The following is a 14,153-nucleotide window of genomic DNA, read 5'->3' on the forward strand; positions in this document are numbered from 1 at the left end:
CACCCTCAAGGTTCGGATAAGAAGAGATATCATCTTCTTCTTCTCCGGTCGGCACAAATGGAATATCGCCATTTATGATGCCGAACATATGGTCTTCGGCGTCCGGATCATAGTTGTCCAGTAATCGGGTCAGCTCTATCGTCCGCCATATGTCAGTCCTGAAAACATGTAGTCAAAACAAATTAATTGTGTATATGCCAGCATTATCACATCTCTTCTACATATAAAGAGAGAGGGCGACGAGGGAGGCGAGAGGGGGGACGCAGTGATCGCGTGACCGAGAGAACGGTGGTGGTGGCGAAAGGGGGGACGCAGTGACCGCGTGACCGAGAGACCGGTGGCGGTGGCGAAAGGGGGACGCAGTGACCGCGTGACCGAGAGACCGGTGTGGCGGTGACCGAGAGGGCTGTGGCGGTGCCGAGGACACATAACCCTCGCCGCCCCCTCTCGATCCCAAATAAAATTTTGTTAAGTTAAAATTTTACTTAACAAAATTTAGACTAAATGATCAAAATTTTAACTTAACAAAATTTAGACTTAATGATCAAAATTTTAACTTAAGAATTTTTTTACTATTATTTGATCATTTAAAATTTGATCATTAAGTTTTCTTAAGTTACAGAATTTTGATCATTAAGTTATCTTAAGTTAAAATTTTGATCATTAGAATTTTTGTTAAATTTTGTTACATATTACATATTTGTTAAATTTTGTTAAGTCAAACTTTTGTTAGTGTACAAATTTTTAGTTAAGTTAAAAAAACAAATTTTAGTAAAAAATTTAGTGATCAAAATTCTTTAACTAGCTTAAGAAAACTTAATTAGTCAAATTTTAATTAGTTTACAATTTTAATTAACAACACGTTAATTCGTTTAAGTCAAATTGTAGTTATTTTTAAGTCAAATTTTAGTTTTTTAATTTTACACAAAATTTTAACTCAAATTTTAGTTATTTTTTGTTTTAAAATTAACAAGAACAAAAACTTAAAAAAAAAAGAAAAAAAATGCCGGGGCGCTCTCCTCTCCCTCCTCTCTCTGTCTCTCACCGCGCGCGAGGGGGCGGCCGCGCCGGCCTCTCTCCTCTCTCTCTCTCAGGCGAGCAGAGCGGCGCCGGCGCGGCCGGCGCGCGCGCGGCCACGGCGCCGCGCTCTCTCCCTCTCCTCTCTCTCAGTACTGCGAGCGGCGGCGGCGCCGGCGACGAGAGGGCGCGCGCGCGTAGGAGATCGACGGGCGCGCGCGACAGGTGTGGGCGGGGCGGCGACGTACGAGACGGCGGCGGCGACGGCGAGTGCGGCGACGGAGACGGCGAGGCGCGGCAGCCTGTCGACGGCGACGGCGAGTGAGCGATCGAGCGCGGCAGCCTGACGGCGGAGCGAGCGAGGAAGAAGATCGAGAACTGATGCGCCCGCGGGGCGGCGCGGGAATATATAGGGATGGGGCTTTAGTCGCGGTTGGGGTCGCCAACCGCGACTAAGGGACATGCTAGTCGCGGTTGGGGACCCCAACCGCGACTAAAGGTATTTTCGCCCGGTTTTTATTTTCCCGCGCGTAAGGACCTTTAGTCGCGGTTGGCCAACCGCGACTAAAGCTCTATTTTGAAAATACTTTTCTTTTTTGAAAATCATATAATACATATAATATATCAAAAAATTCAGAAAAATAAAACTAATTCAATTCAAAATTTTAAAAATACAAATAATATATCAAAAAAATTAGAAAAAAAACTAATGCAATTCAAAATCCTAAAAATACAAATAATATATCAAAAAATTTCAGAAAAATAAAACTAATTCAAATAAAACTAATTCAATTCAAAATCTTAAAAATACAAATAATATATCAATAAATTCAGAAAAATAAAACTAATTCAATTCAAAATCTTAAAAATACAAATAATATATCAAAAAATTCATAAAAATATAACTAATTCAAATCAAAATCTTAAAAATACATATAATATATCAAAAAATTCAGAAAAATAAAACTAATTCAATTCAAAATCTTAAAAATACATATAATATATCAAAAAATTCAGAAAAATAAAACTAATTCAATTCAAAATCTTAAAAATACAAATTATCAAAAATTCATAAAAATAAAATTAATTCAATTCAAAAGTTCGTTGGCCCCCTCTTCACGCCTCTTTCCGCCGACCCCCCCTCTTCCCTCCTCGTCTTCCCGCCATTTCTTCCCTGTCTTCCCGCCTCTTTCTTCCCGCCAATTGTTTCCCGCCAATTTCTTCCGGCCTCTTTCTTCCCGCCAATTTTTTCCCGCCAATTTCTTCCCGCCACTTTCTCCCCGCCTCTTTCTTCCCGCCTCTTGTCTTCCCGCTCCCATTTTTCCCGCCATTTGTCACTACATATAGGTAGCCCGGCTTGGCCAGCATCACATCTCTACAATCTCTCATCACTCTCTCATGGCTTCCACCGCACCCACTCTAACCTACCGACGCAGTGGAGGAGCTTTGCGCCTCGAACTACCCTTGCCCTCCGGGCTACCGCGTCCCTGCCGGCTGGAGCCTAAGCGCCGGCGGCGTGCCGGTCCCTCCCGTCCCTCGAGTGCCGCGCGCGGGCGGCCATCACGAACCACTACTACCTCGACCTCACGCCGGAGCAGCGGATGAATCCCGCTGGCATCCCGATAACCAGCATACTTGGGACGCCTTCTTCATCAATCGGCGTGAGAGGGCGCTCGCCAGGTATGAGGAGGACGGTCTGCCTCCTGGAAACTTCCACGAGGCCGGCCGTCGGCTATGGTGGTACGGCCGGACTCGCAGAGCGTCATGGACTACATCACGGCCGGCGATATCCCCCGCCCGCGCTACCCTCGGTTCGAGCCACGAGCGCCGCCCGACGACAGCCGACGACAGCGAGCGACGACGCCGGCAACTTAGAAGGCGACGACTACCGAGTACAACGGCGGCGGCTATGAAGACTACGAGTATGCATATTATACGCCTAGGCAGGAGTATGACTAAATCACTCCAAATTTCATGTATGCATGAGTATGACTTAGTCACTCCAAATTTCCTATATGCGGGAGTATGACTTAGTCACTCCAAATTTTATGTATGCAGGAGTATGACTTAGTCACTCCAAATTTCATGTATCATCGATGCTATCTCGAGTCAATTGAATCATTCGAAAATGGACACCAAACACATGATTCATTCAACAAAGTTTGGTACAATTAATAAATTATTACACATCATTTCTTCCCTTGTGTCCCTGCTTGCTTACGATTGTGCCGTATCCATGGAGCATCCTCATCATTTAACTTAATGCTTGGGTCGGTGTTCACTTTGAAGGGCGGAATTTCAGCAAACATATTATAATCTTCTCGACATGTCCGTCTTGTCCTCCACTCCCACGATGTTTCTTTTCCCTGAAAAAACAATGTGGCGCTTTGGATCATCGCATGATGTACCGATCGTTTTCTTATCTTTCCGTTTCCTCGGTTTGCTACTCATGTCCTTCACATAGAAAACCCGAGCGACATCTTTCGCTAGGACGAATGGTTCGTCAAGATAACCAAGATTGTTGAAATCCACCATTGTCATTCCGTATTGCTGGTCCACCTTTACCCCACCTCCTCGTTAGCTTGAACCATTTGCACCGGAACAAAGGGACCCTAAAGGAGGGTCCATAGTCAAGTTCCCATATCTCCTCTATGTAACCATAATATGTGACCTTTTGCCCATTCTCGGTTGCTGCATCAAAGCGGACACCACTGTTTTGGTTGGTGCTCTTTTTATCTTGGGCGATCGTGTAAAATGTATTCCCATTTATCTCGTACCCTTGGAAAGTCGTTATAGTCGAAGATGGTGTCTTGGCCAACATGTACAGCTGATCTACAACCTTATTGTCACTCATTAAATGTTTTCTCAACTAACTGCCGAAAGTCTCCATGTGGGCCTTCCTAATCCAGGATTCAGGCTTCCCAGGGTTGTCCGAGCGTAAAATATTCTTGTGTTTCTCAAAGTACGGAGCCACCAAGCTGGAATTGGTCGAACCGTGTGGTGTGCTTCAGCCGAGAGAATGGCCGTCCATACATATCATTGATTTCCTTCCGATCGTGCCTTTTCCACTTAGTCTCCCCTCGTGCCGCGATTGAGGAAGACCAATCGGCTTAAGGTCGGGAACAAAGTCAACACAAAACTCAATTACCTCCTCATTTCCATAGCCCTTGGCGATGCTTCCTTCCGGCCTAGCACTGGTTACGAACATATTTCTTTAATACTCCCATGAACCTCTCGAAGGGGAACATATTGTGTAGAAATACAGGACCGAGAATGGAAATCTCATCGACTAGGTGAACCAGGAGGTGCGTCATAATATTGAAGAAGGATGGCGGGAACACCAACTCGAAACCGACAAGACATTGGATCACATCGTTCCGTAACCGTGGTAGAACTTCCGGATTGATTACCTTCGAGAGATTGAATTGAGGAATGCACATAGCTTCACAATGGCTACTCGAACATTTTCCGGCAGAGCCCCTCAAAGCAATCGGAAGCAATTGCGTCATAATCACGTGGCGGTCGTGAGACTTCAGGTTTTGGAACTTTTTCTCCGCCATGTTTATTATTCCCTTTATATTGGACGAGAATCCCGACGGGACCTTCATACCGCTCAGGCATTCAAAAAAGATGACCTTCTCTTCTTTGGTCGGAGCGTAGCCGGCACGACCTTGAAACCGTTCCGGATGCCTGGTCATCGGGGTCTTTCAAACTTTGCTGGTCCTGCCGTGCTTCCTTTGTATCATTTGACTTCCCATACACGCCCAAGAAGCTTAGGATGTTCACGCAAATATTCTTCGTAACGTGCATCACGTCGATTGCGGAGCGGACTTCTAGGACTTTCCAATATTCTAGCTCCCGGAATATAGATTTCTTCTTCCACATGGCTACGTGCTCCGTCAGCTCCCTTCGGAACCGATTGTCCGCCAGGACCCTTTCCAAAGATGACTTTCAAACCCTTGACCATATCAAATACCTCAGCACCGAGTGTGTTCCGCAGGCTTCGGCCGGTGATCTGCCTTGCCGTTGTAATGCTTGCCTTTCTTTCTTACTCGGATGACCTTTCGGAAGAAATCGACGATGCCCAAGGTACACGTTCTTCTTACAATTTGGCAAATGTACACTTTCGGTCTCATGTAAGCAGTGCGTGCATGCATTGTATCCCTTATTTGACAGTCCCGAAAGGTTACTAAGAGCAGGCCAATCGTTGATGGTTACGAAAAGCAACGCTCGTAGGTCAAATTCCTCTTCTTTGTGCTCATCCCACACACGGACACCAGTGTCTGCCCCACAGCTGTAAAAGTTCATCAACTAATGGCCTTAGGTACACATCGATGTCGTTGCCGGGTTGCTTCGGACCTTGGATGAGCACCGGCATCATAATGAACTTCCGCTTCATGCACAACCAAGGAGGAAGGTTGTAGATGCATAGAGTCACGGGCCAGGTACTATGGCTGGAGCTCTGCTCGCCAAAAGGATTCATGCCATCCGTACTTAGACCAAATCTTATGTTCCTTGCGTCAGCTGCAAAATCTTTGAACTCTCCGTCGATCTTTCTCCATTGCGTTCCATCTGCGGGGTGTCTCAACTCCCCGTCCGACTTACGGTCCTCTTTGTGCCATCGCAACAACTTGGCATGCTCTTTGTTCCCGAACGGACGTTTCAACCGTGGTATTATAGGAGCATACCACATCACCTTGGCGGGAACCCTCTTCCCGGGTTTCCGGCCCTCAACATCGTCACCGGGGTCATCGCCTCCGATCTTATAACGCAATGCAAAGTGCATACCGGGCATTCATTCAAATTCTCGTATTCACCGCGATAGAGGATGCAGTCGTTGATGCATGCATGTATCTTCGAACCTCTAAACCTAGAGGGCAGACAACCTTCTTTGCTTCGTACGTAGTGGCGGGCAACTCGTTATTCTTTGGAAACATATTCTTCAACATTTTCAGCAAGTTTTCAAATGCCGAGTCAGCTACACCTGCCTGTGCCTTCCATCTCAGCAAATCCAAGTGTGCAGCCCAGCTTTTTCGGACCATCATCGCATCCGGGGTACAGCGCCTTCCCGTGATCCTCTAACATGCGATCCAAATTCTCCCTCTCTTTTTCAGTTTCGCAGCGTCTCCGTGCATCAGCAATGGTCCGACCAAGATCATCAACGGGATCATCACGTGCCTCTTCTTCACCTTCCCCTTCACCTTCCCCTTCACCTTCAGCATCCTCCATGAAAGTATCACCGAAATGAGAAAGATAGCTTTCATCATTGAAATCATCCCCTTCTTCATCTTCTTCCATTATAACCCCTCTTTCTCCATGCTTGGTCCAACAATTATAGCTTGGCATGAAACCGTGCCGAAGCAGGTGCATGTGAACATCTCTTGAGGAAGAGTAACCCTTCCGATTCTTACACTTAACACATGGACAGATAACAAAACCCCCTGCTTGTTCGCATTAGCCACTACGAGGAAATCTTTCAAACCCGTACTGAACTCGCCGGAGAGTCGGTTACCGTACATCCATTGCCGATTCATCTGCATTATTATAATATAAAATATATAATTAACCATCATGCATTTGTTAAACTAACTAGCTACAAACAATATAAATTAAACAATGAACTACACACACATGCATATTTTATCAATGACACATCAAAGGTTCAAGTTGCTAACCGCGATCGAGGAGGAAAAAATAAATGAGAAAGCTCAAGTGTGACTCCAACACTTCATATCATGTTTGTTTCATGCTCTTGGGGCATTTCATCAAACACCTTATGTGCATAAGAGGAACCAAAAGCAAACCTAACACTCACTTGTGAAGTTTGTGAAGAGAATGGCTCCAAATGGCTAAGTGTTGGCTGCTGGATGGGTATATATAGGGGAGGGGCTTTAGTCCCGGTTGGCCCGGCCAACCGCGACTAAAGGCCTTCGGGCACCTTTAGTCGCGGTTGGGCTGGCCAACCGCGACTAAAGCCCCCACGTGCACCAGCTGGCCACCGTGCGCCCTGGGCCCAGGCCTTTGGTCGCGGTTCGCCACACGAACCGCGACTAAAGACCCCATTAGTCGCGGTTCCTTTACCTTCGCGACTTATGGGGCTTCCCGGAAGCCTGTTTTTCCACCAGTGCAAGACACTTGCAACCTCAATGCAGAATTTTCGTGTACGCTGATGATGTGGTAATCTTTGCTAATCTAGACACGGCTGAGTTGGGCATCATCAGACAACTCCTTAATTTCTTTGGAGAAGCATCTGGCCTCTCCACCAACTTTGCCAAGAGTTCCATCATTCCAATTCACTCCCAGTCTATGGATACTGAAGCGATGTCATGTGCCTTCCAATGCCCCTGCAAACATTCCCATGCACTTATTTGGGCATGCCTTTGTTTGATCGAAGGCTCAGGAAAGTAGACCTCCAACCTGAGTTAGATAAGCTGGTTTGGAAAGTCAAAGGGTGGAACAAAGTTGCTGTCAGCCATGATGATTTTCCAGCTGCTCGTCATTGACCCTCCGATCTGGCTCATTAAGGCAATTGACAAGATTCGCCGAGGCTTTCTTTGGAACAATGATGAGATTGCAAAGGGGGCAGTTGCTTAGTGATATGGGGAGCAATTTGCAGACCAAAGGAATACAGAGGGCTTGAGATCCCTGATTTGCAGGCCAAGGGCCTGGCCTTGAGGGTTCGTTGGCTATGGCAAACTTGGAACAAGGATGCAAAGCCATGACTGCACCTACCGCTTCAGATTGATGACAAAGCCAGAGATCTTTTCAACTCAGCTGTCGTTTTCTCCCTTGGTGATCAGCAGAAGATGAAGTTCTGGAATGAACCATGGCTAGACGGACAAAGCATTGCCGACATGCCCCCTACTTTGTTCAAATTCTGCACCAAAAGAAACCTCACGGTTGGGCAAGCTCTCAATGGGGACAAGTGGATTATGCATTTTAAAAGGAATCTGCCCAATGAAGCGTTGCTGCAATTCATGGCCGTTTTCAACAGGCTCCAAAATACTCAGCTACAACATGGCATTCCTGACTCGGTTCGATGGAGATGGACTGCCTCGGTGTATGCAATGCAATTTGAGGGTTCGATCCATTCCAACTTTCAGACCATCATTTGGGGGTGTGATGCGCCTCTCAAGTGTCGCATATCCGCTTGGTTGGCAACCTTAGGCAAATGTTACACTGCTGATTGCCTGGCAAAGAAGGGCTGGCCGCACAATGCTGCATGCGTTTTGTGCCTGAGTGAACCTGAAACAGCCCTTCACTTGCTGGCAACTTGCTCTGTGGCCATAAGACTCTGGGAGAAGGTGCTTGCGATGGCACAACTGCCGGCCATCCTCGCCCCGAGGCCAACACGCCATCGCTGGAAGCCTGGCTGCTTGCCAGCCACCTGCAACAGCCAAAGCTGAGGAGAAAGAACTGGACTGCCTTGGTTCAGCTGACATGGTGGATGCTATGGAAGGAACGTAACGCTCGCATATTTCAGAATACTGCAGTCTCCTTCGCTCGGTTACACGCTTGCATCATCGAGGAAGCTAAATCATGGCGGAGTGCAGGCCGTGCAAGGGCATGTGACTTGCTGCTAAGACCGAGGGAACCGGACTGAGGTCTAGTTTCAGTTTGTTTTTGGCGTGGGAAATCCCTAGCGTATGTCTTTTTTGCTTGTTGTTTAGGTTCATGGTTGTTCCCAGTCGGTCAGCAGTAACTTATACATCTTGTACCCTTATACTAAATTAATGAAAAGCAGGCCAGTCTGCCTTTTCGTCAAAAAAAGATCATTCATTGCCTCGAGGAACTATGCAATCGTTTGTTCTAGTCGGATAACAGCTTACAACAATTTGACACGCTCCAATAATTCCACCTGTTGGCCTGAGCACCTTTCCTTCCTCACGGTCTTCCAGCCACAGAATTAAGAAGTGAGCATATATTTTGTTGTTTGGCTTTGAAAACGCGGATGCGATCATATGTTCGTGATTGGGGATACACACGTGAAGGGTGCACGCAAACACTGTCTACAGTTGAGCGTCGACCATAACGATCAGATCATATCATATCAGATCAGATCGTGTGGACTGCATGTGGAGGATATTACGTGGAAGCACTGCATGTGGAGGATACCATTTTTTAGGGGTTCTCACGGAAACCGTGATCCCTGTGAACATGCTACTACCTAAGTTTTAATAAATAAAGCACATATTTTTCTAAAAAATTAATCTAAACAAAAAAATTCTGAACTTCGTGAAAAATCTACCCACAAATTTGATATTTTACAGATATCAGATAAAAATATTTTTTATGACATATCTAACGATATTTAACTTGTATTTTACATGTTAATAATTTTTTGTTAAAACTTGGTCGAATTTTAGATGGTTTGACTTTTGAAAAATTATATAAACCTTATACTACCTCCATTTCAAGAAATAGGACGTCATCGTTTTACGTGCTTTTTGTTTGACCAAGAATAACTTCAAATAGATAAAGGTTGTTTGCATCAAATTAGTATCATTGAAAAGTGTGTTTCAATACGAATCCAACAATACTAATTACATATAATATAATCAAGATTTTGTTGCTCAATTTTTATGGTCAAAGTTTGTTTTGGAATACGCGTGCGTCTTATTCCTTGGAACGGAAGTAGTATATTGAAATGGAATGGAGGTAGTAGCTGATACTAGAGGATTTTCTTCCATCCGTATATAATATGTTGTAGCAGCACATCAAATCGGCCCACACAACCTGCTCCAAGTTACGAGAAGTGTAGTGCTGGCAAACCAAATCAAGCAGATGGTTCCATCATGGACTGAGGCTGCGGCGCGCTTCCTGGTAGCAAGATTTCTCAACGGATTCATATCCATCGGCAGCTTGACGTGAGTTCTTTCTTTGTATCTTGCGCGCTATGCTAACATCTGACCATGTTGATTTCAGATTTCTCACCTTCACGTTTGTTTTGCAGACTGCTCGAAGATGGGGGCAGCACGTTGAGCTTCGGTGATGCCAGTGAAAAATGCAAAGTAAAGTCGGTCCTACGAGTTCACGACCCCATCTTCTACTGGAAGGTCACTTGCGCATTTCAGGATTCTTGCTCCAAATGCTCGATACAATCATCTCTCATTTGAATGAAATTTGTTTACTCGTCTCGCTTGCTTTGGCATATCTCAGATCGCAACGGAATCTGACCTAGGTTTGGCAGATGCCTACATCAATGGCTGGTGCTCTTTTCTCGATGAGAAAGAAGGCCTCATGAATCTTTTCCTGGTAAAACTATTTCGTTGTCTAGCTTGGCCTATTTCTTCTTCTCTCGGATTATATTATATCCACATTTCATTTCTCTACAGATTTTCATTGCCAATAGAGACAAGAGCAGCAGCAGCAACATTGTCAGCAAAAGGGGCTGGTGGACACCCATGCTTCTAACAGCTGGGGTGTCGTCTGCTAAATATTTCTTGCGCCACCTCTCGAGGAAGAACTCCGTAACACAAACTCGTCGAAACATCTCACAGCATTATGATCTGGTAAGTACCTCCTTATGTGTCTTCCTTTTCGTCTGGTCATTACACTTAATACAACGAGGTGCTTAATATCATCTTAATATTAATATATTACCCTTTATTGAAAAAGAATTAGGTGCTTAGGCCAACTAATTATTTGCTTCACATATGTGCTCGTGCAGAGTAACGATTTCTTCTCGCTTTTTCTGGACAAATCGATGACCTACTCCTGTGGAATTTTCAAGGTTTGTCGTTTTTTGATTAATTTGGTTCTGCACCTTGCATAAATAAGTAAAATACAAATATATGGTACTGAAGTTTATTTTGTAGGAGGAGGACGAAAGCTTAGAAGCGGCCCAGCTACGTAAACTTAGCCTTCTAATTGAAAAGGTAATAATTCGTACTTTCTCGAGAGATAATGTCAGGAAATCATTTAGTTCAGTAATGCTAATTCGATAGTATGCATATAAACAAAGGCTAAAGTCGAGAGGGATCATCAAGTTCTTGACATCGGCAGCGGTTGGGGAAGCTTAGCGATAGAGCTGGTCAAGCAAACTGGCTGCAAATACACTGGAATAACTCTCTCGGAGGAACAGCTTAAATACGCCCAGAGGAAAGTGAAAGAAGCTGCCTTAGAGGTTAGTTGTGTGCTACTCCTTGCGTGAATAACTTACGCCGGCACGGTGAAATATTACCTGACAACTCCACTGTGCCTTCACTAATTTACAGGATCACATAACTTTCCTGCTGTGCGACTACCGTGAAATACCAGCTCGCAAATATGACAGGATCATCAGCTGGTAAGTATACTACTGATATGATATTGTATACATATGTTTCGCCTTCTCGTGGTAACAATTTTTCATTCCTATTCTTTAAATCAGCGAGATGATTGAACACGTTGGCCATGAATACATGGATGCATTTTTTACCTGCTGCAAGTCTCACTTAACTGAAGATGGAATATTTGTTCTCCAGGTTCAATGCTAACCATCATTTTTTTAACAACGAAATATATATTCACGTCAATTGGTTGTGCATAGTACTCCCACCATACCGTTAGGTGTTGTATAAATTTCGTGAAAAATTCAATACCTTCTATGTTTGATCAAATATATAGAATGGAATATCAATAGCTACAATACTGAATAAATATGTTGTGAAAATATAACTTATTGTTGATCAATTCATATGTATTGCAAATCTTAATGTTTGTATACATATACTTGGTGAAACATAATGGGCGATTTTTTGAATCACTTTATATGCCACCTATTTGGAGACGGAGGGAGTAGAACATATAGTTATATGTGCCTTATTTCGGTAACAAGCCTATTCCTCCCTATTCAGGGAACATGAGACAGAATTGCAGGCCTTGTTCCGAAAACACCATAAGTTTGTGCAATCAGCAACTAACTTTCATTTCTAAATACATATGTATGTATATTGTCCATTAATTCAGGCCATCACAATGCCCGACGAACTTTACGAGGAGTACATTAGAAGCCCAGGCTTCATAAAAGAATACATCTTCCCTGGGGGTTCGCTTCCTTCTTTGTCCCGTATAAAGTCTATTTCCGCTTCATCTGGGCTCAGGTACATTTTAGCTCAATCGATTGATGTTTAATTTGATTAATCCCTGTTGATTAAGCCCTCCCTGATCTAGATGCACATTGCATGTAGCATAGAGAACCTTGAGGATTTTGATGGGGACCACTATTACCGAACCCTGAGAAGCTGGAGGGACAACTTAATGACCAACAAAGAGTAAGTACCACTAAGCACATCTAGTACTCCCTCCGTCTCAGATTAACAGGTGCGCATGTAGTATAAGAAATTGCTTTGACCATTATTTTAGTCAATAAAATATAAAATATATATTACAAAAATTATATCATTGGAAATTTTTTTTGCATACGAATCTAATGATATAGATTTTGTAGATATAAAAGTTATATTTTATTGACCAAATTAATGGTCAAAGTTTATCTTAAACTGCGTGCGTGCCTGTTAAACCACCGAGACAGATGTAGTACGACTGTAGTAGGGGTACATGCTGGTAAAAAGAAGACGCATAAATTTTGTCTAAACTCAAACAGTGTGAAGTTTGACCTAGCTTATAGAAACAATTATGAACAGTATGATGATAAATCGATCAGTGTCCATTAGACAAGCCCTGAAGTATTATAGTTGTCGATGTTTTTTCTATGAATTCAACCAATTTTACATTATTTGACATTTGAACAAAATATATACTAATTCTTTTCAGAATGGATGGAGTATGTAGTAGTATAATAATATTACTCCCAATTTTTTCTCACGCTCTCTCTTTGCAGTGAAATTTCGGCGCTAGGGTTTGATGACAGGTTCATCCGTACATGGGAGTACTACTTCCTGTATTGTGCAGCTGGTTTCAGGACACAAACACTCGGAGATTGCCAGGTCTGTACTTAGGAAGTTTGTGTATATTATGCAATCTGATATACTCCATCTTAATATTTATTACTCCATATGTTGACAACGGTTTTGTGTTCCATGCAGGTTGTATTTTCTCACGCGGGAAATGATAAGCTGGCCATGGATTTGATGACTGATGCATGATCCTCTATATAACTTGGCAAGCCTATCTGTGTCTTACTAAGTCACTTCTTCCAAGATAGTCCGACCGAGCCTCGTGGCGGCCCAATAATATATATTTATCTATGTTGTTCTAGTGGTATAATGTTTCGTCTGTACCGGAAGTATGTAGCTATGGACTCGGCATCTCGTTTGTTATTGCAAGTAACTAGTTGAATGCCGTGCGTTGCCATGGTCCTTTGATTTTTTTGCGGTCACACGTGTTAAGCATAAGATGTGTATGTTCTCGTCTAATAGAATACATGTTATCAACGTAACAACGTTGAACTGCGATAATATATGCAGTAGTAGTGATCCATAAAACATTGCTCCATCAAGCCAATGAAAAGAACATTTTCAACCTATATTTTTGGTTAATTGAGCTCATGCATTAATTGAATGACAACTATTTTATGTTAATACAAGTAACATCAACTATTTTCTTATCTACCATGCTTCTTCTTTTCCCGCTCAGTGTCCTACTCTCCCGTCGCATCCTTCTCCACTTGCTCTTCTAGCTCTCCACAGACGATACATTCTAACGGAACCCGCATCTCCAGCACCAACAACATGCTTGCCAGTTTGAACCCTTGTTGGGTTTTTTTGGAAATTTTAGGGAAGGAGAATGAGAGTTTAACTCTAATTCCCTTTCCCCATTTCAATTATGAGCCCTCCCCTAGGTAAGATATTCGTGGGAGTTATGTACATGAATTCGCATTCCAGCCAACCAAACAAAGTAGTAAAAGTATCAATACCTCAAACTCCTATTCGCTACCTCCAATTCCACCCAACCAAACACGTTGTGTGTGAGCCAACCCTCCAATCCCAAGGGGCACAAGGAACCCCACACGGTATCATGTCAATACCCTATGGGTTCGCTCACAAATGTATCTTTCACATGCAGCTACTCCTTTTCTCCTTCTACCTTCTCTTTCCTGAGTTCTCGCCTTCGGAACCAAGACTGAGCATACAGCCACACGAGGCCTATGGGAACCCCTTGGCCCGAACTTTCCTAGCTTACCCATGAGTCAA

The 14,153-nt window shown here is 43.7% G+C and overlaps 1 protein-coding gene across 1 annotated transcript; it reads left to right on the forward strand.

Annotated features, from left to right (window-relative positions):
- Positions 1-9,801: 9,801 nt before the first annotated feature.
- Positions 9,802-13,122, forward strand: LOC124694268 (tuberculostearic acid methyltransferase UfaA1-like). Its single transcript, XM_047227273.1, has 13 exons — positions 9,802-9,884; positions 9,971-10,073; positions 10,177-10,272; positions 10,353-10,529; positions 10,688-10,750; positions 10,836-10,895; positions 10,982-11,143; positions 11,235-11,305; positions 11,390-11,483; positions 11,968-12,101; positions 12,189-12,272; positions 12,842-12,947; positions 13,047-13,122. The coding sequence occupies exons 1-13, from the start codon at positions 9,802-9,804 to the stop codon at positions 13,104-13,106; spliced, it is 1,293 nt and encodes a 430-aa protein (XP_047083229.1). The 3' UTR covers positions 13,107-13,122.
- Positions 13,123-14,153: the final 1,031 nt, after the last annotated feature.

Source organism: Lolium rigidum, chromosome 3 (genome assembly GCF_022539505.1).
Source record: "Lolium rigidum isolate FL_2022 chromosome 3, APGP_CSIRO_Lrig_0.1, whole genome shotgun sequence".
Classification (NCBI taxonomy): Eukaryota; Viridiplantae; Streptophyta; class Magnoliopsida; order Poales; family Poaceae; genus Lolium; species Lolium rigidum.